The sequence below is a fragment of the Bos grunniens genome, chromosome 7 (genome assembly GCF_055505025.1).
Source record: "Bos grunniens cultivar Pamir isolate PY7600 chromosome 7, Bosgru_T2T1.0, whole genome shotgun sequence".
NCBI classification, from domain to species: Eukaryota; Metazoa; Chordata; class Mammalia; order Artiodactyla; family Bovidae; genus Bos; species Bos grunniens.
Window position 1 is genome coordinate 93,550,554 of NC_141171.1, and position 24,660 is coordinate 93,575,213.

The following is a 24,660-nucleotide window of genomic DNA, read 5'->3' on the forward strand; positions in this document are numbered from 1 at the left end:
GTTAAGAAAATAGATGGGACTATATAAAAAGAGCTTAGAAACCAGCCTAGAAAAGTTGTCAATTGCCAAAGCTGGAACAGTTTGAGCAACAAAATAAATAATGATTGCATTAGATTAGAACCAAACAATAAAATAAATATCCATGATCCATACTAATATAAATAAGTGAATAAACAGGGGGATAAGGGAAAACTCTTCCTCAAGCAAAATTCTAAATAATATCTACACATGAATGAAAGAAATAGAAATCGCCATTAAAACACCATAGCAATATTGCACACAGTGGCTATTAAAATTAGTGGGTAAAAGTTTATGCAAAAATTGTATATCTGCATAAGGTCAAAGTATATCCCTCAAATATTTAGTAATTACAAAGGAAAAACAGTAACAACGATAGAGAATCCTAACACCAGCTGAATCCAGTGACCAAGAGTAACTTCACCAGTAAGACAAATTGATTTTATTCAGTCCCTGATATGAGACACTGAGAAGGGCCCATTGCTTCTGTGGTTTCCTTCCCAATAATGCACAACTTTAACGAGAAAGCGTCGGACAAACCCGACCTGAGGCACAGTCAACAAAACTGACCAGTACCCTTCAAAAGTGTCAAGGTCATAAAAGACAAAGACTCAGGAACTGACACAGATTGAAGGAGTCTAAGGAACCATGACAAGACTCTTGAGAGTCCCATGGACTGCAAGGAGATCCAATCAGTACATTCTGAAGGAGATTGGTCCTGGGATTTCTTTGGAAGGAATGATGCTAAAGCTGAAACTCCAGTACTTTGGCCACCTCATGCGAAGAGTTTATTCACTGGAAAAGCCTCTGATGCTGGGAGGGATTGGGGGGCAGGAGGAGAAGGGGTCGACAGAGGATGAGATGGCTGGATGGCATCACCGACTCGATGGACGTGAGTCTGAGTGAACTCCGGGAGTTAGTGATGGACAGGGAGGCCTGGAGTGCTGCGATTCATGGGGTCGCAAAGAGTCGGACACGACTGAGCGACTGAACTGAACTGAACTGAAGGAACCATGACAACTAAATGCAGCGTCGGATCCTGGAACAACAAAATGACAGTAGTGGAAAAACGTTCCATGCTTCAGTTAAGAGTAGTATGCCAGGGTTGATTTCTTCACTTTGATAAGTGTTTTTTGGTTACATAAGATGTTAAACAGGGCTTCTCTGGTGGCTTCATGGTAAAGAATCTGCCTGCCAATGCAGGAGACGTGGGTTCAATCCCTGGGTTGGAAAGATCCCCTGGAGGAGGAAATAGCAACCCACTGTGGTATTCTTGCCTGGAGAATCCCATGGACGGAGGAGCCTGGTGAAGTACAGCCCAGGGGGACGCAAAAGAATCAGACACAACTTAATGACTAAGCAACAACGACAAGATGTTAAACGTGAGGGGAATCTGGGTGGAGGGTAAATGAGAAATCTGTGTACTATTTTTGTCACTTTTCTGTAAGTAAAAAATAGCACTAAAAAAAAATGCTGTAGACGTGCCATCATCTCATAGCACTTAATGTTTTAGGGAAGTTTAAGGCCAACCGAAGTTTGTCCCTTTGCTAACCTGCTTTATTTTTTTCCTTCCTGGATGCTCTGACTCTGTTTTCCTCTTTCTTAAAATTAACTACATCTAAAAAGTAATTTGATTTTCTGTAGTGCCAATTTAAATCCTTTTTCTTTTTTCCACATTGTATCCACTTCCACTCTTGCTTTGGCAGCTTGTTATTGCATCTTGGGCTTCCCTAGTGGCTCAGATGGTAAAGCGTCTGCCTGCAGTGCAGGAGGCCCGGGTTTGATCCCTAGGTTGGGAAGATCCCCTGGAGAAGGAAATGGCAGCCCACTCCAGTATTCTTGCCTGGAAAATCCCATGGACTGCGGAGCCTGGTAGGTTACCGTCCATGGGGTCACAAAGAGTCGGACACGACTGAGAGACTTCACTTTCACTTTTACTTATTGCTTCTTATGTTTCTCTTTCTTGCATTACAGATTGTAATCCATGGGTTTCTACAGTGTGTTCAGAGGCTATGCCTTATATCCTATGGAGGATACTACAGTGTTCTAATCATTTTGCCCGTAAGATTGTTTCTGTGTGTATGTATGTGTGTGTTTTCAGAGTGATTTGCACATTCCCTTAAGCCAGAGCATATTTTCACAAGCACCATTTGGGTTCTTTGGATTACTCCTCTTTAAAGTAGGAGAACTCTGTTTAGACCACTTCCATCATACTGTGATTCATGTAAAACCATTGATAACAGGATTACTGATTGATTTTTGGAGTCATGAGTCTTTATCAGCTTTAGTGTTTTTATAGTTATTTTATTGGGTTTTGGAAGAGGTCTTACTAGGGGTTGTTAGGTAGCATTGATTTTAAATGAGAAGCTACCTATCCAAAATGTCTGCATTTCTGAATTACTAATTTTAGCAGTTATTGCCCAAGATATTTCTGGTAAAGAATAATGTTTGTAGTGTGACAGTTATATCTGGAACTCCTGTACACCAGAATAATAACAATAAAAAAAGAATGTGAAGCAATAGTTTATATTTCACAGGATAATTAAAGCAAGAGATTTGATATTCCTTCACAGAAGAATGATGAGGTAGATAGTGGCCTGGAAACCAGTGAAGCTGATTGCAAAATGAATATTTAAAAGCCCCTCTGATTTAATGTGCTCTTGTTTCCATTCCCTTTATTCTTTATAAAGACAAAGAATCCTCTGTAAATATTGCTTTAAGGATTATCAGGCTTCAACTTTCAATTTTGTCCAAAGGCCGTAATTTAAACCATAATATTGGCTTTACAAATGTAAACAGTGATTGAACCTCTTTCCTTTAGCTAATAGAAATGCCAATGAAATTAGAGTCAATTAAATAATTGCTTTATTAACCTAATGTATTACTGCTGTAAGTCATGCTGTGGCTCATCCAGCCAGGAGGGGAACTGGAAGAGAAAAAAAAAAAACTACATCAACATAAAGAGAAGGGAAACTAGCACATTGTAAAAACTTGATCCAAAGAAAAGAATAAAACATCTACTGAAATTTTGACATATCAATTTCATTCTTTAGGTTTAACCATGACCGAAGCTGGAAAAAATCCTAAGAGATTTTACAAGTTAAAGATCTTTCCGAGTATGTTAGCTGTCTCCTCTTCTGTCAGGTCTTATCTGTCCACCTCTGTCTCCAGATTCCTTCTTTTCTTCTCTCAAGTGAGTTATCTCACTTTTTCCTTTAGGGTAATACGGAGGTATGTGATTACTGACTTCTAGTGTTAGATACCTTGAGAGGATTTGCAATTGTTTTTTAAACTTCTCTGTTCCCTAGCATGTGGTCCCCTGCTTTTCTGAGGACTGAATTTATTATGTCAATAATTTCAGAACCTAGTGAGGTACCTGGTAATACCACTGAGCAAATACTTGTGGAATGGGTAGGCTTCCCTGGTAGCTCAGCTGGTAAAGAATAGGTAGGTAGCACTGTCGAATCTCTAGGAAGGTGCCAAGCTGGTTTCAGGAGTTAAAGCCCTTCTTGTAACTCACCTTTCTCTGGCTCTGTACCAAGTGTTCTTGTATCCCTGAGCACAGAACATTAAGAGGAGAATTTTGTGGGGGTTTTTTCTGACCCAGGTTCAGACTACACCCAAAGTATGGTCAGAGTTGGCTACTTAGGAAAGGTGTTATGGATGTTAATGATGGAAGGAAGCAGGGGGGACGAGAAGGATTATCATGTATTTGGTGCTCTGTTATCCCTTCCATATATATTATCTAATTTAACCCCCAAACAACTATTCAGAGTAAATATTATTATCCTTATTTTTACAATTAAGGAAACTAGGAATTTTTAAATATAATTTCTACCAGGTCACATGGCTTATCCAGTAGCCAAACTAGAATTAAAAGTTCTGTTGGCTCATTCAGAACTCAGTGCTTTGCTGAGAATATGGGAATTAAAGAAGTTTTAGTTCTATAACAATGCAGTAACCCATTCTGATAGTATCCTAAACTTGATGCAGTTTTGTTTTTCAACTTTAAACAATAGGATTCTCCTAGTCCATAGGTTGTCTTTTACTATTTTTTTTTTAACAGAAGAAGAAGTAAAATTGTCACTGTTAGCAGATGATGTGATACTATATATCTAAAATTCTAAAGACACTACTAGAAAACTACTAGAGCTCATCAATGAATTCAGCAAAGTTGCAGAATACAAAGTATACAGAAATCTATTGTGTTTTTATACACCAATAGCTAAAGATCAGAAAGAGAAATTAAGGAAACACTTCTATTTACCATCACATCAAAAAGAATAAAATATCTTGGAATAAACCTATCTAAGGAGGCAAAAGACCAGTACCCCAAAAACTATCAGAAAACAATTTAAGAAACTGAAGATGATACAAAGATACTCTGTGTTCTTGGACTGGAAAAATCAATATTGTCAAAATGACTATACTACACAAGGCAATCTAATGATTCAGTACAATTCTTATCAAACTACCAATGCCATTTTTCACAGAACAGAGCAAAAATTTTTCATATTTGTATTGAAACACAAAAGACCTCAAATAGCCAAAGCAGTTTTGAGAAAGAAAAGTGGCGCTGGAAGAATCAGGCTTTCTGACTTACGACTATACTACAAAGCTACAGTAATCAAAACAGCGTGGAACTGGCACAAAAACAGACTTACAGATTAGTGGGAGGAGCCTTGTGGGCTCCAGTCCTTAGGGTTGCAAAGAGTCAGACATGACTGAGTGACTACTGCTTTCACTTTCAACAGGATAGAAAGCCTGGAAATAAACTCACACACCTATGGTCAATTAACCTATGACAAAGGAGGCAAGAATATACAACGGAGAAGAGACAGTCTCTTCAATAAGCTAGAAAAGTGGACAGCTACTTGTACAAGAGTGAAATTAGAACATTCTCGAACATCATACACAAAAATAAATTCAAAATGGATTAAAGCCCTAAATGTAAGACTGGATACTATAAAACTCCTAGTGGAAAACACAGACAAATCATTCTTTGACATAAATGGCAACTATATATTTTTGATTTGCCTCCTAGAGTAATAAAAATACACAAATGAGGCCTAATTAAACTTGAAATCCTTTTGTACAGCAAAGAAAACTGTTAACAGAAAGACCACCCACAAAATGGGAGAAAATATTTGCAAATGTAGTGACCAGCAAGATTATTCTCCAAAATATTCAAACAGCTCATGAAATTCAAGGCCAAAAAAAAAAAAAAAACAACAGGCAGATCTAAACAGACATTTCTCCAAAGAAGATATATAGATGCCCAAGGGGCACATGAAAAAATGCTCAAAGTCATTAATTATTAGAGAAATGCAAATCAAAACTACAATGAAGTATCACCTAACATTGATGGCCTGTCAGAAAGGCCATCATGGAAAAAATCTACAAATAATAAGTGCTAGGGAGGGTGTGGAGAAAAAGGAACTTCCTACAGACGTGGCAGGAAAGTAAATTGATACAATCACTACAAAGAACAGTATGAACATTCCTTAGAAAACTAAAAATAGAATTATTATATGATCTTGGGATCCCACTCCTGTGCATGGACCCAGAAAAGACAAAAACTTTAATTTGAAAAGACACATGCACCCCAGTGTTCAAAGCAGTACTATTTATAATAGCTAAGATATGGAAGCAACCTAGATGCCCATTGACAGATGAATGGATAAACATGTGGTACTTATAGACAATGGAATATTACTCAGCCATAAAAAAGAATGAGATATGACATTCATAGCAACACAGATATGGACCTAAAGATTATCATACTAAGTGAAGGAAGTCAGAAAGAGAAAGACAAATATCATATGATATAACTTGTATGTGTAATCTAAAAAAAGAAGAACTTATTTACAAAACAGAAACAGGCTCACAGACTTGGAAAGCAAACTTATGATTGCCAAATGGGAAAGTGGGGGTGGGGGAATGGATAGATTAGGAGCTTGGGATTAACATATACATACCACTATATAACATACATAATCAACAAGTACCACTATATAGCACAGGGAACTTGATACCATATTTTCTTACAACCTATATAGGAAAAGAATCTGCTTGGGGCTGGTGCACTGGGACGACCCAGAGGGATGGTACAGGGAGGGAGGAGGGAGGAGGGTTCAGGATGGGAACACGTGTATACCTGTAGCGGATTCATGTTGATATATGGCAAAACCAATACAATATTGTAAAGTTAAAAAATAAAATAAAATAAAAAAAAAAGAATGAATATATGTATATGTATAACTGAATCACTTTGCTATATGCCCTTGTCTTTTTCTTACTGGGTTGTTAAGAGTTCTTTATATATTGTAGATTCAAGCTCTTTGTCAGAAATATTCTGTGAAAATTTCCTTCCAACCTTGGCACAGATTTCTGTTTCCTTAACTCTGTCTTATGGAAGAACAAAATTTTTAACCTTGATGAAAATCCATTTTAAACCTTATTTCTTTTTTTATAGTTAGTGCTTTTCATGTTTTATTTAACAATGTCTTGCCTAATCTGGTATCGCAAATGTTTTCTCTCCTGTTTTTTTTAAAGTTCTAATGGTTAGGTTCTTATATTTAAGCCTAATACTAATTTTGAATAAAGCTTTTTGGAAGTTATCAGGTAAAGATCAAGACTAGTATATTTTCCCATAAACAGATATCTAGATATTCTAGTACTATTTGCTGAAAAGGCAATGCTTTTTCTCTACTGAATTAGCTTGGTATCTTTCTCAAAAATAAATTGTTCAGGTAATTGTGGATTAATTTCTCGTTATGCTATTTTTCATGCTATTTTAAATAGAGATTTAAAATTTTTCATTGTCAAATGTTTGTTGGTAGTTTATAAAAATGACAGTTTTTATTTTGACCTTGTATCCTGAAATTTTTCTAAACTTATTTATTGCTATGCTAAGTCACTTCAGTCGTGTCCAACTCTGTGCGACCCCATAGACGGCAGCCCACCAGGCTTTCCCGTCCCTGGGACTCCCCAGGCAAGAACACTGGAGTGGGTTGCCATTTCCTTCTCCAATGCATCAAAGTGAAAAGTAAAAGTGAAGTCGTGTCCAACCCTCAGCGACCCCATGGACTGCAGCCTACCAGGCTCCTCCATCCATGGGATTTTCCCGGCAAGAGTACTAGAGTGGGGTGCCATTGCCTTCTCCGAAACTTATTTATTAGATTGATTGATTTAATTGAAGTATAGTTGGATTTACAATGTTGTATTAGTTTCAGGTGTACAGCACAGTGATTCAGCTATATATATATATATATATGTGTGTGTGTGTATATATATATATTCTTTTTCAGGTTGTTTTCCACTATAAGACTTAATAGCTATTTTGTGACTCTCTTAGGGTTTTTTTTTTTTACCTACTTATATATCATGTCATTACAATTAAGGATATTTTTACTTTTACCTTTTCCATTTGCATGACTTTTATTTCCTTTGCTTGTCTATTGTGCTGGCTAGAATCTTCAGTAAATGTTGAATAAAAGACATCATGCCAGCTGTAGCCTTTTCAGAGGAGCTATCAATCAAGTTGAGTAAGTTAACTTTTGTTCCTCGTTTGCTCAGAGTTTTTTATTTTTTAATCATTAAATGGTTTTGTCAAATGTTTTCCTGCATCTATAGCAATGACTGTATGGTGTTTCTCCAATATTCTTTTGATATGTAAAGTGCATTGATTTTTAAGCACATGTAAATGATACAACCTAAAAATAGAACATATGAAGGCTAGAACATAATAATGTCATTAAAATGGAAAATAAAAACATGTGCCCTTATATTACTTATTAAATATATAATCAGCCAAAAAATATTAAATGCAAGTTATCTGATTTACTATAGGTAGAACTGGGACCGACTCAAAGGGGAGAAAGTATCTAATGTTTTCTTTTCCAATTTAAAATGTTTTATGTTTATTGAAAGTCCTCATTTCTGGTTGTTTTGACAGTGCATTATAAGGTTGAAATTTTCATATTTCATTTCATTTAAAGAGAAATTTCAAGCCATTTTGCCTAAAATCACATTTTTTCTATAGGAAAAAACTTGTCTTCAGGTAACTTATTTGTACCTAATTATGTAGGAAAGTGAATCCTCAGCTAAAAGTTTTAGCAGTGATTCAGTCTCCTTTATAGTAAAAATAAAAATATTTCTGTGATTAAATTTAACTGTGGTATTGGGCTACTGCCTGATGCTTCTGATTCCATGAAAGTTTAATTTCATTCTAGAGAGAAAACACTTGGATGATTAGGGGCAGGAATAAGTACCCATTCCCACAAAAACCGAACATAAAATGAAACAATTCATCATACAAAAAATAGCCTCCATAAAAATACAGTTTCCAGAAAGGTAAATTATAAAAGTATGCATTTAGCCAATCATTTTAAATACCATAATTATACAGGCTGCTCATCAAAAGACTTTTAAGACTCATTAAAATCATAAAACAATTCTAATTAAATCCATATTTAAATTAAGTTTCTATAACTAACCTACATGGTACTTTAAATCAAACAAAAAAAGTTGTATAAAAGATCCAATTAATTGTAAGTTTTTGTAAGAATTAGAGCCTAATTACTCTATGATTAAGTTTCCCCAAAATGTAATCATCAATGGCTCTATTCAGAAGATTTAGCCTTCTGCACCCCAGATGCCAGAAGAGTGCTGCAGCCCGTCTTTGACACCAGCACATCTATTCATATGAAATCAGCATGACTGTGGAAACTTTACCTCCACCCCCACGGGGGCAGCCAAGTGGTGAGACCAAACAAAGCTGCATACTTAATAGAGATAAATGTCCCCCTATCTTCAGAGGTCCCTGTCTGATTAAATGGATTCATGTCCATCACTAAACTTAAAAAAGAAAAAAAAAAGAAAAATCCATCTTCAGAGCAGATTTTGAAGACAATGGTCATTTCAAAGATTCCCAAGTCAATGGGAAAAGGTGCACAAGAAAAGAATAAGACTTGCAGCTTACAGAGAAAGAAAACTGGGCCTTCTAAGGGTACAGCGCTAAAGCATTTCCTTCAAACTCCATGCAACTCTTCTTTCTTACTTAGCTACTTGAAATGGTTTTCATTTTTTATTAGCCCAACTTCCCACGGGAAAGAAAAACAAAACTGTGACATCGCAGCCTCTTGTGTGTTCTCCGAAACTCATTAACCCTCTGAAGTTATTAGGGCAGCATCATTTTTTTCTATGACATCACAGAAGGTGAAGGTCACTTCTATAATATTCTTGGCTTCATTCATGTGGTGCATACCCCACAAAATATTCTTGTAATTTCCCCAGTGCCCTGATAGCCGAGTGATTAGCTATTATGGTACATAAAAAGTTCAGACGTATAACGTATGATTTATAGCCTCTCTTTCTGATAATCTAATTTTCTTTTATGGTAAAAAGAAATTTACTATTTATGTTTTATAGATTGTTATTTTTGAGGAAATGACTAAAGTATCTTCACATGGACACTTCCTGTGATTGCACAGTATCTGGAGGCAGATGCATCCAAATGGTTGGGATATAAAGGTAATTTTTTATTCAGTTGACCAGAACTTTTTCAGCATTACCTCATCTGTGCTGGTGGCAGAACATGTGTATGATGATGGGTTAATTAGGCCAGAGCTACCTGCCAGCCACTTCACGGACATCAGGATAAGAGATGCAGGCTCTGGGCAGATGGAGCTGAGTCCAAGGTCCAGCTACAGCAAGATTTCCTTCTCAAATGCACTGTCCCTGACTTGAAAAGTCCCTAGCTCTTTGCCATAAGAGCTGGTGCTACGCCTGTGGTTCATCTTAAAACCTATGTTACTCTGTTTCTTTCTAAAATGTTTAGTTATGGAATTAACCCTGTCCCTGGCTCTTAGATAAGGGACCTTTTAGAAATGTGACCCTTAAATTGCTTTTTCCTCTCCTCTACTTATTACTGTATTACCTTCAATTTCATTGTGCTTAAATTATTGTCCTATCAATTCTAACTTCAGGTAATAATTCTAAAAATGGTTCCTATTCTAAGAGAAAGCTCCCTTCCCACCCCACCCACCCCTTCCCACCCAGTTGATTTGAGACTAACCTGAAGGGTGAAATCAGTGCATGTAGTCATCACAAAAAAGGGTAGACTGGAGAGGAAATGTGAGCAGGCTCAGGGAGGTGAGAGAAAGGCTGGTCCATTCATCTGGCTTCTGACTCTGAAGAGGTAAGGATGTGAAAAAGTCTCTGTCTACTACTGTGACCTGTCATGCCCCGGGAAAGGGGGTTGGGCTTTCTTTGCCTGTATCAGGTATAAAATGGAACAGCCCCTGTGATCCTTGGTGATCAGAATTCTGCATTGGTAAGCCACAGAGCTAATAATAATGTCTGTTAGACATAGAGACTAGACTTACAGACATGGGGAGAGGGGAAGAGAGGGTGAGACGTATGGAAAGAGTAACATGGAAACTTACATTCAGTTCAGTTCAGTTCAGTCGCTCAGTCATGTCCGACTCTTTGCGACCCCATGAATTGCAGCATGCCAGGCCTCCCTGTCCATCACCAACTCTCGGAGTTTATCCAAACCCATGTCCATTGAGTCGGTGATGACATCCAACCATCTCATCCTCTGTCGTCCCCTTCTCCTCCTGCCCTCAATCTTTCCCAGCATCAGGGTCTTTTCCAATGAGTCTGCTCTTTGCATCAGGTGGCCAAAGTATTGGAGTTTTAGCTTGCTGCTGCTACTGCTGCTAAGTCACTTCAGTCGTGTCTGACTCTGTGTGACCCCATAGATGGCAGCCCACCAGGCTTCCCCTGTCCCTGGGATTCTCCAGGCAAGAACACTGGAGTGGGTTGTCATTTCCTTCTCCAGCACATTAAAGTGAAAAGTGAAAGTGAAGTCGCTCAGTTGTGTCCAACTCTTCGCGACCCCATGGACTGCAGCGCACCAGGCTCCTCCATCCATGGGATTTTCCAGGCAACACTACTGGAGTGGAGGGAGTTTCAGTTTACCATATGTAGAATAGATAGCCCAGGAAACTCAAACAGAGGCTCTGTATCAATCTAGAGGGGTGGGATAGGAAGGGATACGGGAGGGGACATGTGTATACTTATGGCTGGTTCATGTTGAGGTTTGACAGAAAACAAAAAAGTTCTGTAAAGCAATGATCCTTCAATTAAAAAAAAGTTTAAAAGATAATGTCTGTTAATTATTAAGTCCTTATGAAACACTTTACATATACTGATTCTTTCAGTTCTCACAATCAAAGTTGTTAGTATTGTAGCCACATTTTTTAACTGAAGAAACAGAGGTCCAGAGAACTGAAATCATTTGTCCAAAGTCACATAGCTAGTAAACGGCCAAGCCAGCTCCAGTAAACTTTCAAACATTATGCCTACTGCTCGTTCAATTCTTTGTCTTCTGGACTTGTTTAGTTGCAAATACTTAACGTGGCGTTTCAAGTGTGCCAGGCACTCAACTAAGAGCTTTAAGTATATTATTACATCTACTTGTTTCTCACCACAACCCTATGAAATATTATTTCAGCACAGCTATTATTCCCCATTATTTTTCAGACTAGAAAACCTACACAGAGAGAAACTGAGTAATTGGCATAGATTAGGAAGCTCCTCTGACCCACTCCAGTGTTCTTGCCTGGAGAATCCCAGGGACGGGGGAGCCTGGTGGGCTGCCGTCTATGGGGTCGCATAGAGTTGGACACGACTGAAACGACTTAGCAGCAGCAGCAGCAGGAAGCTCCTCGGAAGCTCCTAAATGGGAGAGGCTGGGTCTGAAGGGGAGGCTGGTGCTGGTGAGTCCGTGCTCTGTACTGCCTCCCGTGTATTTTCTTTGGCTGTCTCTTAGCACTTTGTTAAAGACTCAAAAAATTTAGCCTGCACCAAATGTTCTCAGGGCAAATTAAAACGGGTCATTTTGGGCCAAAGCACTGGAAAAGGTATTGTTTGGGTTTAGGGGTGATAAGGGTAGAGAAGCAGGAGTCAGGACGGAGCAGAAAGGTGACCAATCGGCACAAGCGAATCCAATGCAAAGGCAAAACCAACAGAGGCGGGACAGCTGGTCAGTGGCCCTCCCCAGACAGTGGTTCTTCTCTTGGGGCCCGCATTGGATAGCCTGGTTCCATTCTTCTGAGGAATGAGGTAGCTGTTCAGAGACCATCTCCTCTCCTTGCCGAACACAAGGTGTATAACACACAATGGTGGTGTGTAACACACCACCATTCTAGCTTTTCTCCTAAAACTCTGACCACCACTCTTGGTGGGTTTGTTGTTGTTTTTTTTATTTTTATTTTGATCGAGCTGCTTCTATTTCTCCTTCTATAACTGGATTGTGTGCTGTCCACATTTGGTCATTGGTCTGTGCTCCCTCCTGTCACTGAGAGCTTGTTAGGTTTCGCTATCGCTGTGAGGCCACGTCCTCCGGATCTATAGCCTCTTCAGAATTTCTTGACCCCATGTCTAGCAACAGGAGGTGTATCCTCATGGAGATACCACGTTGCCTCAAATCTTGAAATCCAAAATCAAGTGAATTGTCTCTCTCCAAACCCGTCTTCTGCCTTCCTCTCCTGTTACTGTCAGGCTGTGGAGGGATGACCTGGAGCTCAGTGGCCTCATCTCCTCTTGCCTCTGTCCGACATGCCATTGCTCATCAAGCCTCTGTTTCGTGCTCTTTTTCTTCCACCTAGCAAGACTGCATTTTCTTTACTCCTTGCTATAGACTGAATGTTTGCATCCCCCCTCCCCCAAATTCATACATTGCAATCTAATCCCCAATGTGATGCTATCTGGAGGTGGGTTGTTTGCAATCAGGTCCTAAGAGTGGAGCCCTCATGAATGGGATTAGTGCCCTTGTCGAAGAGACACCAGAGAACCCCCTGCTACTTTCCACTCTGTGAGGGCACAGTGAAAAGACAGCTCCCTGTAAACTAGGAAGTGGGTTCCTACCAGACAACAAGTCTGCTAGTGTCATGACCTCAAACTCCTCAGCCTCCACACCTGTGAGAAATAAAATTTTGTGTTTATTAACCATTCAGTTTTCGGCATTTTGTTATAGCAGCCCAAATGGGCTATGTAAGACACATTCTTCCTGCTGCTGCTGCTACGTCGCTTCAGTCGTGTCCGACTCTGTGCGACCCCAGAGACGGCAGCCCACCAGGCTCCCCCGTCCCTGGGATTCTCCAGGCAAGAACACTGGAGTGGGTTGCCATTTCCTTCTCCCATGCATGAAAAGTGAAAGTGAAGTCACTCAGTCGTGTCTGACTCTTAGCGACCCCACGGACTGCAGCCTACCAGGCTCCTCCATCCATGGGATTTTCCAGGCAAGAGTACTGGAGTGGGGTGCCATTGCCTTCTCCGGACATATTCTTAATCCTCTGTATATTTCTAGACCTTATTCAGTTCAGTTCAGTAGATCAGTCGTTTCCGACTTTTTGCGACCCCATGGACTGCAGCATGCCAGGCTTCCCTGTCCATCACTGACTCCTGGAGCTTGCTCAAACTCATGTCCATTGAGTTGGTGATGCCATCCAACCATTTCATCCTCCATCGTCCCCTTTTCCTCCTGCCTTCAATCTTTCCCAGCATCACGGTCTTTTCCAATGTTCTAGTTGGAACATTGGAAAGTTCTAGACCTTCTTACATTTCTGCAAAATCCTCTCTTATTAGCTCAGCTCTCAGGGATTCTCAACTCTCATGTTTAATGTCTATGCCACAAAATATAACATTTAATCGGTTCTGTCTTGCATTTTTTTTTTTTCCGCCATGTATTCATCTGAATCCTAAGCTAATCTTAGGTGAGTATACGTTATAGGTCAGCTACTGGAGTACTGTCTGAATGCCATCATTTCATCAAATCCTCATAAACTCTGTGGGGTCTACTTATATTTTCCAGATTAGAGATAAAAATACTGAACTTAAGAGAGATGAAGTGACTTACTCAAAGTCCTACTGGGGCAAAGTGGCAGAGGAAAAATTCATACCCCTTTCTGTCTGAGGACAAATCAATAATCTTTCCACTCTCTGCTGACTGAGCCTAACTTCTTTAAACTAATTTTCTAAATTCCTGAGTTTTATTTCTTTTCCCTATGAAATAATCTGGGTTATAATCTGGAGCATATGTATAACTATTATTTTAAATCCTATTCTGAACAAAATAAGGCATAAATAAATGAATACAGAAATGAAGTATCAGTGATTTCTATTAAAAATCAAATAAATTCTATTGTAGAACCACCAAGGAGGCATAATCCTCCTAGACTTCAGGCAACACTACAAAGCCACAGGAATCAAAACAGTGTGATATTGGCCCAAAAACAAGCATATAGATCAATGGTACAGAATAGAGAGCCCAGAAATAAACCACACACTTATGGTCAATTAACCTTCAGCACAGGAGGCAAGAATATATATTGGGAAAAATTCTCTCCAGCAAGGGGTGTTAGGAAATGTGGACAGCCACATGTAAATCAATGAAGTTAGAACACACCATTACACCATACACAAAAATAAACTCAAAATGGCTTAAAGATTTAAATATAAGACACGACACCATAAAACTCCCAGAAGAGAATGTGAGCAAAACATTTTCTGACATAAATCATACCAATGTTTTCTCAGGTCAGATTCCCAAGGCAATAGAACTAGAGGCAAAAATAAATACATGGGACTTAATCAAACTTACAAGCTTTTGTACCACAAAAGAAACCCTAAAGAAAATGAAAAGACAGCCTATGAACTAGGAAAAGATATTCGCCAACAATGTGACCAACAAGGGCATAAACAGTTCATATAACCCAACAACAATAATCAACAAAACCAAACCAAAAAATGGGCAGAAGAGCTGAACAGACATTTCTCCAAAGATGACACACAGATGGCCAATGACACATGGAAAGACACTCAGCATCACTAATTATTAGAGAAATGCAAATCAGAACTACAGCGCAGTGCCACCTCACACCGGTTAAAGTGGCCATCGTTAGAAAATCTACAAATAACAAACGCTCCAGAGGGCATGGAGGAAAGGGAATCTTCCTACCCTGTTGGTGGGAGTGTAAACTGGTACAGCCAGTATGGAAAATAGTTTGGAGATTCCTCAAAACACTAAAAAACAGACTTGCCATATGATCCAGCAGGAGTTCCGTACGAGCTCAGCTGGTAAAGAACCCACCTGCCAATGCAGGAGACATAAGAGATGCAAGTTCGATTCCTGAGTCAGGAAGATCCCCTGGAGGAGGGCATGGCAACCCACTCCAGTATCCTTGCCTGGAGAATCCCATGGACAGAGGTGCCAGGTGGGCTACAGTCGATGGGGTCAAAAGAGTCAGACAGGACTGAAGCGACTTAGCATAGCATATAATCTGAATCACTTTGCTGTACAGTGGAAACTAACACAATGTTATAAGTCAGCTATACCTCAAAAAAAGGAAATTTTTTATAAATATAATTTTATCAAATTTTAAGTATTTGAGAATCAACAACAAATACACATGTATCCTATAGTCATGTGTAATTCAAAGCTGTACAAATAGGTATTTGACAGTCAGAATAGTATTTATAGAACCTCATACAAATTTAGTGATCAGTCATAGTGATCAATTCACAGCTGTCCTCTTCAGGTCTTTCTTCTTCAACAGGATATAGCTGCATTAGTATCTAGAGGTTGTACTGATGGATAAATGACAGCCATGGAAGATGATGTTGGATATCTGCCCAGGGCCCCTCAGAGCCTCTCACGTTTTCTACGTTCTACAGCTGGACCACTGATGGCCAGCGCCTGCATCTTTATAGGAGATGCAAGAATCTACTCTGCCAATATGCGACGGTGCAAATAAAACAGAACCAGCACTTAAACTCATGACCACAGACCTGCAGACTGGATGAAATTAAACTTGTCACTCTGCTGTTTACCAAACTAAACCAACCCACAAAGAAAAAATATTCCAACACCTGTACAACTCATCTCCTATTCTTATCTCTTGTCTTTCTGCTCCCTATTACAGAAACTTTACTTCTCCTTGATTTGTTCTCCTCTGCTATTTTCCCCACTGAAAGAGCACATTTCTATCATTCCATAGAGTTCCTATTTCCCCAGAAATGTAGAATTCCAATATATGTATCAGGACCTGATTAATTTCTTTGATTTTTAGAGAGAGTTCTTTATTTTTTTAATTAAACTATAGCAGCATTTGCATAAAAAGTGTTTTGTGGAAGCATGATCATGTAAAGCCTAAAGAGGGAAGCTTCTTTGGTTGAAGTGGAGAGAGCGGGTCACTCTAAGGGCAATCCACGGAGGCTTTGGCAGATAGTACAAGGACAGAGAGCAGCAGCCCTCAGGGGGTTGCTTTTCTTTAGTAAAGTGCAGTAGGGCTCATGGGGCTTCCCTGGTGGCTCAGTCGGTAAAGAATCTGCCTGCAGTGCAGGAGACCAGGGTTCGATCCCTGGGTCAGGAAGATCCCCTGGGGAAGGAAATGGCAACATACTCTAGCATTCTTGCCTGGAAAATCCTATGGACAGAGAAGCCTGGCAAGCTACAGCCCATGGGGTCACAAGAGTCAGACATGACTCAGTGACTAAACCACCAGTGGGGCTCACAGCCATGTCCTTAGCATTGCCAAGAACAGGCTAGCATTTACCGAGCTACTGAAGAGTACCGTTTGTTGCATCTCTTGCATTAACATATGAATGTAAGGATGGAAGAAATGAAGAAAGATGGGGGGTGGGGGGAGAGAAGAGAAACTTCACAAGGATAGTATGAGTTAGAGGATTAGGTGGCCTGGCCTGGCCTGCTACATTTGAGGTACATGAACACAGGCTGAGAGAGGACACATTTCTGTGCACTGTTTGCACACGCTAGGCTCAAGAAATGAACAATACTGTGCTGACGAAAGAAATTATGCCTGCAGTGTGGCTTAGGTGTGGACCTCTGCCAATGCCAGGGACCTCACTAAAGACAGGAGGAAGAAGCTGCTAAGATCTGTGGTGCTTTTTGCCATCGGCTGCAGAGGCTTCTGCACCAGGAAATACAACAAAGCAGGTGCCAGGGACTGGGGAGAGAAGTGTGGGATCCCAAATAGTCTTGCAAATATGGCATGGGTTGGTGCCATTCTATCTCAAGACTATTGCAACTCAGCGACCCAGGGTAATTGTGGGAAAGAGCCTCAGGACTGTCAACCAGCTGTGATTTCACCTGAAGCACTGCTCCAAATTTCACTGCAGTTTTTGTTTGTGAACTTAGTGAAAGTAACCAATATGAAACAGGGCTCAAGCTCACTTCACTAGTCACAGATGGCACTAGATATGCGAACTCCTGCCTAACAGGGTCTGTGGCTCTTGATTGCTCTGTCTCGGAACCTTTTGAGTTGATGGTCTTTAGAGCTTCATGGATGGCATTTCAGCATCGTCCCTAACATGCTGGTACCACTGTTCTGTTTTCTCACAACTGTCCCCGTTATCCGTCCTCAGGTGAATAGAGGCCCCAGTTTTAATGATGGTGGCCATGTGTACACACAGAAACATGTATTCCTAATGGAAGTACAGAAATGCAGGGAAATACAGCACTACCTGCCATTTTCATGATCAACATTTGCAATAGAGTGCATAAATGCTTCGGTTTACAGAAATAGCTAGACCTTTCTGAACCCTCCCAGTGATTAATTAGAAAGCCTGTCTTACAGATTTTTCTCTCAGGTGTAGTAACCTTGTAGCCCTTACCATTAAGAACTAATAAATAAATGCTTGGTTAAGCATAAACAGGGTGATAGGCAGTGAAAGAGTGATGATCTTGGTTTTTACAATATGCGCACTCTGTCATTGTACCTTGGAGGACAAAATAATACACAAAAACCAAAAGTCGCAAAAGCAACGAGTGAGCAATTTGTTATTATCCACTTAAAAAGTATTACTAGTACTCACTGTGAATGAACATTTTTGTGATTATATCACAATCAATTTTAGGAAATAAAAATTCATGATTTTAAGAAAGCATTTCAAATTCTGCAGTTAAACTGAAGATATATACTGGGTAAGGATATAATATCTAGAAGGAGATCAGATGTTTAAATTTATTCTTAAAAAAATAAGAAGTAAACTAGATCACAAAAGAAGTACTCACAATTAATGGAACCCTATCCATTTAGCAGATACTTGATTGGCTGATTTGTACAATAATTTTAAACCACCCATCATATTAAATAGAGCTCCTCATCTCCTCCCTATATATTTTATGACAATTAAGCTAGGTAACTGCTGATTCCTCCCATTATCCTGTCTTTTTAAATGAAATGTAAGAAATAGTATGTCAAGCTGGGAAATTTTAGCTTCTATTATGAAAATGATAATAAGAAGTGAAAGTTAACCCCATTACAACTATGCAATCAGAACCTCATAAATATGATAGTATATTCAGAAAAAAAAGCTCAAACTGGCTGATTATAAACAAAATATTTGGATAACTAGCTAAATCTGTACACAGCTTAATTGGTTCATCTTTAAAAGCCTCTTTAGAGCAGCAACAAATTATTTTACGAAATCTAGGCCAAAGTGTGTAAGTCCAATCTTCCACTTTCATTTCTGGAGCAATGTGGTTTATGCAAATATGACAAATTTACACTGCTTTGATGATTGCCAGTTTAATCAAAGATTTCCTTTAAACCAAAATAGTGACTTGAGACATAAACTAAAATATATTCTTAAGGTATAATAGTTTGGATCAACATTTTTCTCTTTCCAGCCCACATTAAAATAACTCCCAAAGAGGTTGCCTTATACACTGAATAATGTCCAAACAAAAAAAATTGACCAGTTTACTTGGATAAGAGAGCTGTGTTTTATATGTGAACAGGGAATAAGACAGCCATCTAAAATATCCCAGTTTGAGTCTTTGCCAGTCCATTCTCTATTACAAAATGTTCACATCACACCTGCACTCAAACAAATGCAAGAAACTTAACACCATTAAGTTAAATTGTAAGCTCTTTATGGAAAAATAACTTCCTTTAGCTTCCCTTGTAATTCCTCTGAAGAGTAGCATTATATATCCTACATACACTGATCGAATGAGGTTTACCTTTTTATTTTATTTTTCCAGGAAGAAATGAGAAGGATGAATATATAAAAGACAGCATCAGAAAGACACTTCTGTTTTCTGGGTATTTGACTTATATCCATTTTTTTCTGGATACTTAAAACTGTTCATCCATAAAACTATTTATTTCCTATTGTCTACTGAGGACACCCGAGGTCAGGGAAGGCGGCCGAGAGGAGCAACCCACGTCCAAGGAGTGGTGGCTGTGCGGGCGCAGGAGGGCCCAGAGGAGCTACTTCACGTCAAGGTCAGGAGGGGCGGCGGTGAGGAGATACCCCTCGTCCAAGGTAAGGAGCAGCGGCTGGGCTTTGCTGGAGCAGCTGTGAAGAGATACCCCTTGTCCAAGGTAAGAGAAACCCAAGTAAGACGGTAGGTGTTGCGAGAGGGCATCAGAGGGCAGACACACTGAAACCATAACCACAGAAAACTAGCCAATCCAATCACACGGACCACAGCCGTGTCTAACTCAATGAAACTAAGCCATGCCCGTGGGGCCACCCAAGATGGGCGGGTCATGGTGGAGAGGTCTGACAGAATGTGGTCCACTGGAGAAGGAAATGGCAAACCACTTCACTATTCTTGCCTTGAGAACCCCATGAACAGTATGAAAAGGCAAAATGATAGGATACTGAGAGAGGAACTCCCCACTCACTGAGTTATTAGAATTCCTTTCAAATGTCTCTAAATTTAAAGAAAAAATATTATGAAGGAACTATAAGTGACGAAGGTCAGTACTTAAAACAGCATCTCTTACGAGCTGGTTGGAAGGATGCGCTAACTAACACACCTGTGGTCTGGCCTACCACTTCCATTTTTTCCTCTACCCTCAGTTGTTCGTGTATGTGTGTCCATATTTGTATACCATTATTTTTATGCTCTCAGGATTTATAACATTGAGCCACATAACAAGATTTCCATGATTGCTTAATCACAGGTATTTTTACATGTATTTTATTTTTATTCATTTCTTGTTAATAGTAACTGTCACAGGTGCTATAATCCCCCAATTCTTCCCTGCCTGAGAATCTTGTCTTTATGTGTGAAAGATAATTTGCCTGTGAATGAAATTGTTAGATCACATATTTTTGCCCTTGGAAAATGATAGTCATGGCTCCACTATTCTTGGTCACTTGTGTTGCTTTGAAAAAGTTGTAGACAAACCAGGTTTTCCCCCTTTTGTGTGACTTGCTTTCTCAGGTAGAATGCCCATGTAATTTATCCTTCAATACCAGAAATTGTATTAGCATATATTTTGGTATTGATTACTTTATATTAAGTTTTTCCAGCTATAAAGGGCCTTTGCTATATCCAGGTCAAATCTTTCTTCAGGAAAGTTTTCTTACATATTAGATCACTTTTTGTTCCATTTGTCTGCTCTTTTCTTCAGAAACAGTAATATTTTGATTGTTGGATATCCTTTGTCTGCCACATCTATAATTTTCTTCATAATAATTTTTAGATCTTTTTTCCCCCCTAATTTGGCTTGTGCGATTTATTCTCCATGTTTTTATTTCCCAGTTCTAACCCACATGACTTTGTTCTCACGAGCATCTATTCTGACTTTTATTGCCTTTAATAGGGCACTTATGTCCATAATGATTTCTGATTTCTTTCTCGTTTTATTCCTGAGTTTTCTAGCTCAAATTCTGTCTTCTGTTATTTTATTGTATCAATTTTTCTGAAATTTCTTTTGATAGTTTGTTTTCAAGAGGTCATTTATGTGTAATTTCTTTGAGACTCTGGAGAATTGTCTTTGACACTTTCTGTGTTTCTCTGTAACAGTCCTCTTCAAATGTACATTCTTCATCCATCTTTACATTATGTTCTTTTTTTACCCCCAGGTTTTATGCATAGATCATAGTTAGTTTCTTTGTGTTGACAGGGCAGGTAAGATACCTTCTGAAGAACAGGCTCTCTTTTGTTTATTTGTACTCTGTGGATTCTTCAAAGAAGTCTCTCTGAAATATAATATCTTCTTCAAGAGTTCTTTTAATTCTTTCATCAAACTCACACCGTGGGCTGGCAGATTCTCATCATGTTCCCTTTTCCAATGCTTCTCTGAAACACTCTTTCAGACTCCTCTGTAAAGCCTCACTACTGTTCATCAACCATTGTGGACTAACCTCTCACTCCTTCTTTCCCCAGCTGATGTCTGATGTTTGTGAAATACACCTCTGGAATGGAGGAATTAACAACGGATCAAATTAGCTCTGTTTTAGAAAATACCGGATTGCTGTTCCTTTTTTGGCTGGAGAAGTATAGGGCATCTTTCAAAGGTAGTAACCTTTTGAGTTATTTATTTTGAAAGGATTTTATGTTTTATATCAGGGATTATTATGTTTCTTTTACTCTCCAATTCAGAAATTGAGTCAGCAATGTTCTTTTCTCCTAATTAGGTTTTAGTTATAGCTAGGGGCTCCCTAGGTGCCCGTGGCCAAGAACTCTAATATAAATAAAAATGCGGTATCATTCTCTGTTCTATTATAATTATCAACTGAGTTAAAGCAAAACCCTTGGAGATGACTGTTAAGCTGCAGTAGAAACTTTATGAAACATGTGGTTCCCCAAAGCACTTTTTACATCAGTCCTTTCTGATATGAGGTGTCAGAAAAAGGTAATCTTACATATCACCTTCCCTTTAAAAGCATACTAACACAGACCTTCAGAACTTTTCCAAGCAGCACTGCCCTGATTCTCGTCTGCCCTAATTATCTTTGGCACTGAAGGAAAATGAGAGACATGTCCTCAGCTCCTGCTCTCCATCTACAGTGTTGTAATTGAAGACTGGGGTAGATAAAGGATGATTATTCTGATTAGAACAAGTTTGATTCGAATTGGCTTGAATTATTTCATTTCTCAAGTCACCTGCATACAGCCTTTCCCTACATTGCTGTGGGATCTAAATACATAGCAATATCACGGGTAAAAGCGTGTTTAAAAACAATTACTATGTAAGGTCCAGTATGGTGACTATGGTTAATAATATTATATTTCATAATTGAAAGTTGCTAAGAGAGTAAATTTTTTTTTTTTTTTGGCAGCACCTTATGGCTTGTGGGCTCTTATTTCCTGAGCAGGAACTGAACCTGGGCCCTCGGCAGGGAAAGTGTGGAGCCCTAACCTCTGGACCTAATTCCTAAACACTGGAGCCCTAATTCACTGGACCACCAGGGAATTCCTGACAGGAAACCTTTTCACCACAAGAAAAAATTGTAACTATGTATGGTGAGACATGTTAACTAGATTTAATGGTGGTGATCACTTTGTAATACAAACAAAATAATTTGTATACACATACAATTACATTTGTAATACATACCAAATCATTATGTCCTATACCTGAAATACCTCAGTATAAAGGAAAAACTGCAACATGGATTGAGGAGACATACTAATTTCAAAAATAATAAAACTGATAGCAGTTGTCCATCTCCCTAATCTTTCTTGTACTTCTAGAATATAAGGAAGGTAAAAGTAACACTTCTTTGCCTTACAATCAGGGTAAACTTATTCCTTAGGTCATGAAAATCCGCACCATGACTCTCATGTTTTTTATACTATAAGGCAATGGCACCCCACTCCAGTATTCTTGCCTGGAAAATCCCATGGATGGAGGAGCCCGGTAGGCTGCAGTCCATGGGGTCGCTAAGAGTTGGACACGACTGAGCGACTTCACTTTCACTTTTCACTTTCATACACTGGAGAAGGAAATGGCGGCCCACTACACTGTTCTTGTCTGGAGAATCCCAGGGATGGGGGAGTCTGGTGGGCTCCAGAGACATCACTTTGTCAACAGTCGGACACGACTGAGCGACTGTTGACAAAGTGAACAAAAGTGACAAAGTGAACAAAAGTGACAAAGTGAACTGAACTGAACTGAACTGAGACAATTATTGCCACTGACTGTTAATCACACAGGCTATCAAATAGTTAAGGCCATATAGCTCCTGGTTAAAAAAATGAATATCTGAAATATTTACCAAACAAAGTGTCTGTAGTAGCATACATCAGTTCAGTTCTGTTCAGTTCAGTCGCTCAGTCGTATCCGTATCCTTTGCGACCACATGAATTGCAGCACGCCAGGCCTCCCTGTCCATCACCAACTCCTGGAGTTCACCAGACTCACATCCACCAAGTTGGTAATGCCATCCAGCCATCTCATCCTCTGTTGTCCCCTTCTCTTCCTGGCCCCAATCCCTCCCAGCATTAGAGTCTTTTCCAGTGAGTCAACTCTTCGCATGAGGTGGCCAAAGTATTGGAGTTTCAGCTTTAGTATCAGTCCTTCCAAAGAACACCCAGGACTGATCTCCTTTAGAATGGACTGGTTGGATCTCCTTGCAGTCCAAGGGATTCTCAAGAGTCTTCTCCAACACCACAGTTCAAAAGCTTCAATTCTTCAGTGCTCAGCTTTCTTCAAAGTCCAACTCTCACATCCATAAATGATCACTGGAAAAACCATAGCCTTGACTAGACGGACCTTCGTTGGCAAAGTAATGTCTCTGCTTTTGAATATGCTATCTAGGTTGGTCATAACTTTCTTCCAAGGAGTAAGCGTCTTTTAATTTCATGGCCACAATCACCATCTGCAGTGATTTTGGAGCCCAGAAAAATAAAGTCTGACACTGTTTCCACTGTTTCCCCATCTATTTCCCATGAAGTGATGGGACCGGATGCCATGATCTTAGTTTTCTGAATGTTGAGCTTTAAGCCAACTTTTTCACTCTCATCTTTCACTCTCATCAAGAGGCTTTTAGTTCCTTTTCACTTTCTGCCATAAGGGTGGTGTCATCTGTATATCTGAGGTTATTGATATTTCTCCCAGCAATCTTGATTCCAGCTTGTGCTTCTTCCAGCCCAGCGTTTCTCATGATGTACTCTGCATATAAGTTAAATAAGCAGGGTGACAATATACAGCCTTGACATACTGTAATGTAATTTATTTTCCAGCATAATTAATATACTTTGTATATCTGTTTCAGCTGAGGATTTAAAATATTAACAATTTTTTTTCAGAGAAAATATCCTGAAAGCTTATTTAGAAAGTCTAAAACAGAATAGCATTTCGCAAACTGCAGTTAAGTAAAACAAACAAACAAAAGAGCAGACCTTATATATGTTTGCTTACAGGGAGACCCACTTCATGATTCTAATGAGAATTCTGAACACACAGTAAGAGCGAACACTTACGTCTGTGAATGACTTTAAAGTATAAAGCTTGGGTTTGAGTTAACTAACATCTGTTACTCAGTAGTTCAGTCCCATGGACATAGTTACTATACATATAGCACAAGGTATAGTGTTAGGTGGTATGAGGTATAAACAGACATATAAGACAGACCTCATGGAGTGAACAGGCTAGTAAGAGATAAAGCATGTGTGCAGGTAACTGCAATAGAAGGCAGAGGTGGTGATGCTCTGAAAGGTAAAACCAGAAAGGCAAAGACAGCAGAGAGGCCAGAATATTCGCATCTAGCTGGGAGCGATGGAGCCTTCTTGTAGGAGGGAACATTTAAGTTGAATCTCAGAGAATGGGAAAGAGGAGACTGGAGCATATGAAGGGCACAGCC

The 24,660-nt window shown here is 39.3% G+C and overlaps 1 protein-coding gene across 5 annotated transcripts in view; it reads right to left on the reverse strand.

Annotated features, from left to right (window-relative positions):
- Positions 1-24,660, reverse strand: part of KIAA0825 (KIAA0825 ortholog) — a 428,558-nt gene that overhangs the window by 24,586 nt on the left and 379,312 nt on the right. For 2 of the 5 annotated variants that reach the window (XM_086413112.1, XM_086413117.1), the window contains one exon: positions 2,867-2,944. The exons of the other annotated variants lie outside the window; for them this stretch is intronic. In XM_086413112.1, coding sequence (XP_086269238.1) covers positions 2,887-2,944 — 58 coding nt within the window. In that variant the 3' untranslated portion in view covers positions 2,867-2,886. Of the gene's footprint in view, positions 1-2,866; positions 2,945-24,660 lie in introns of those variants that run through there. 5 annotated transcript variants of the gene reach the window in all.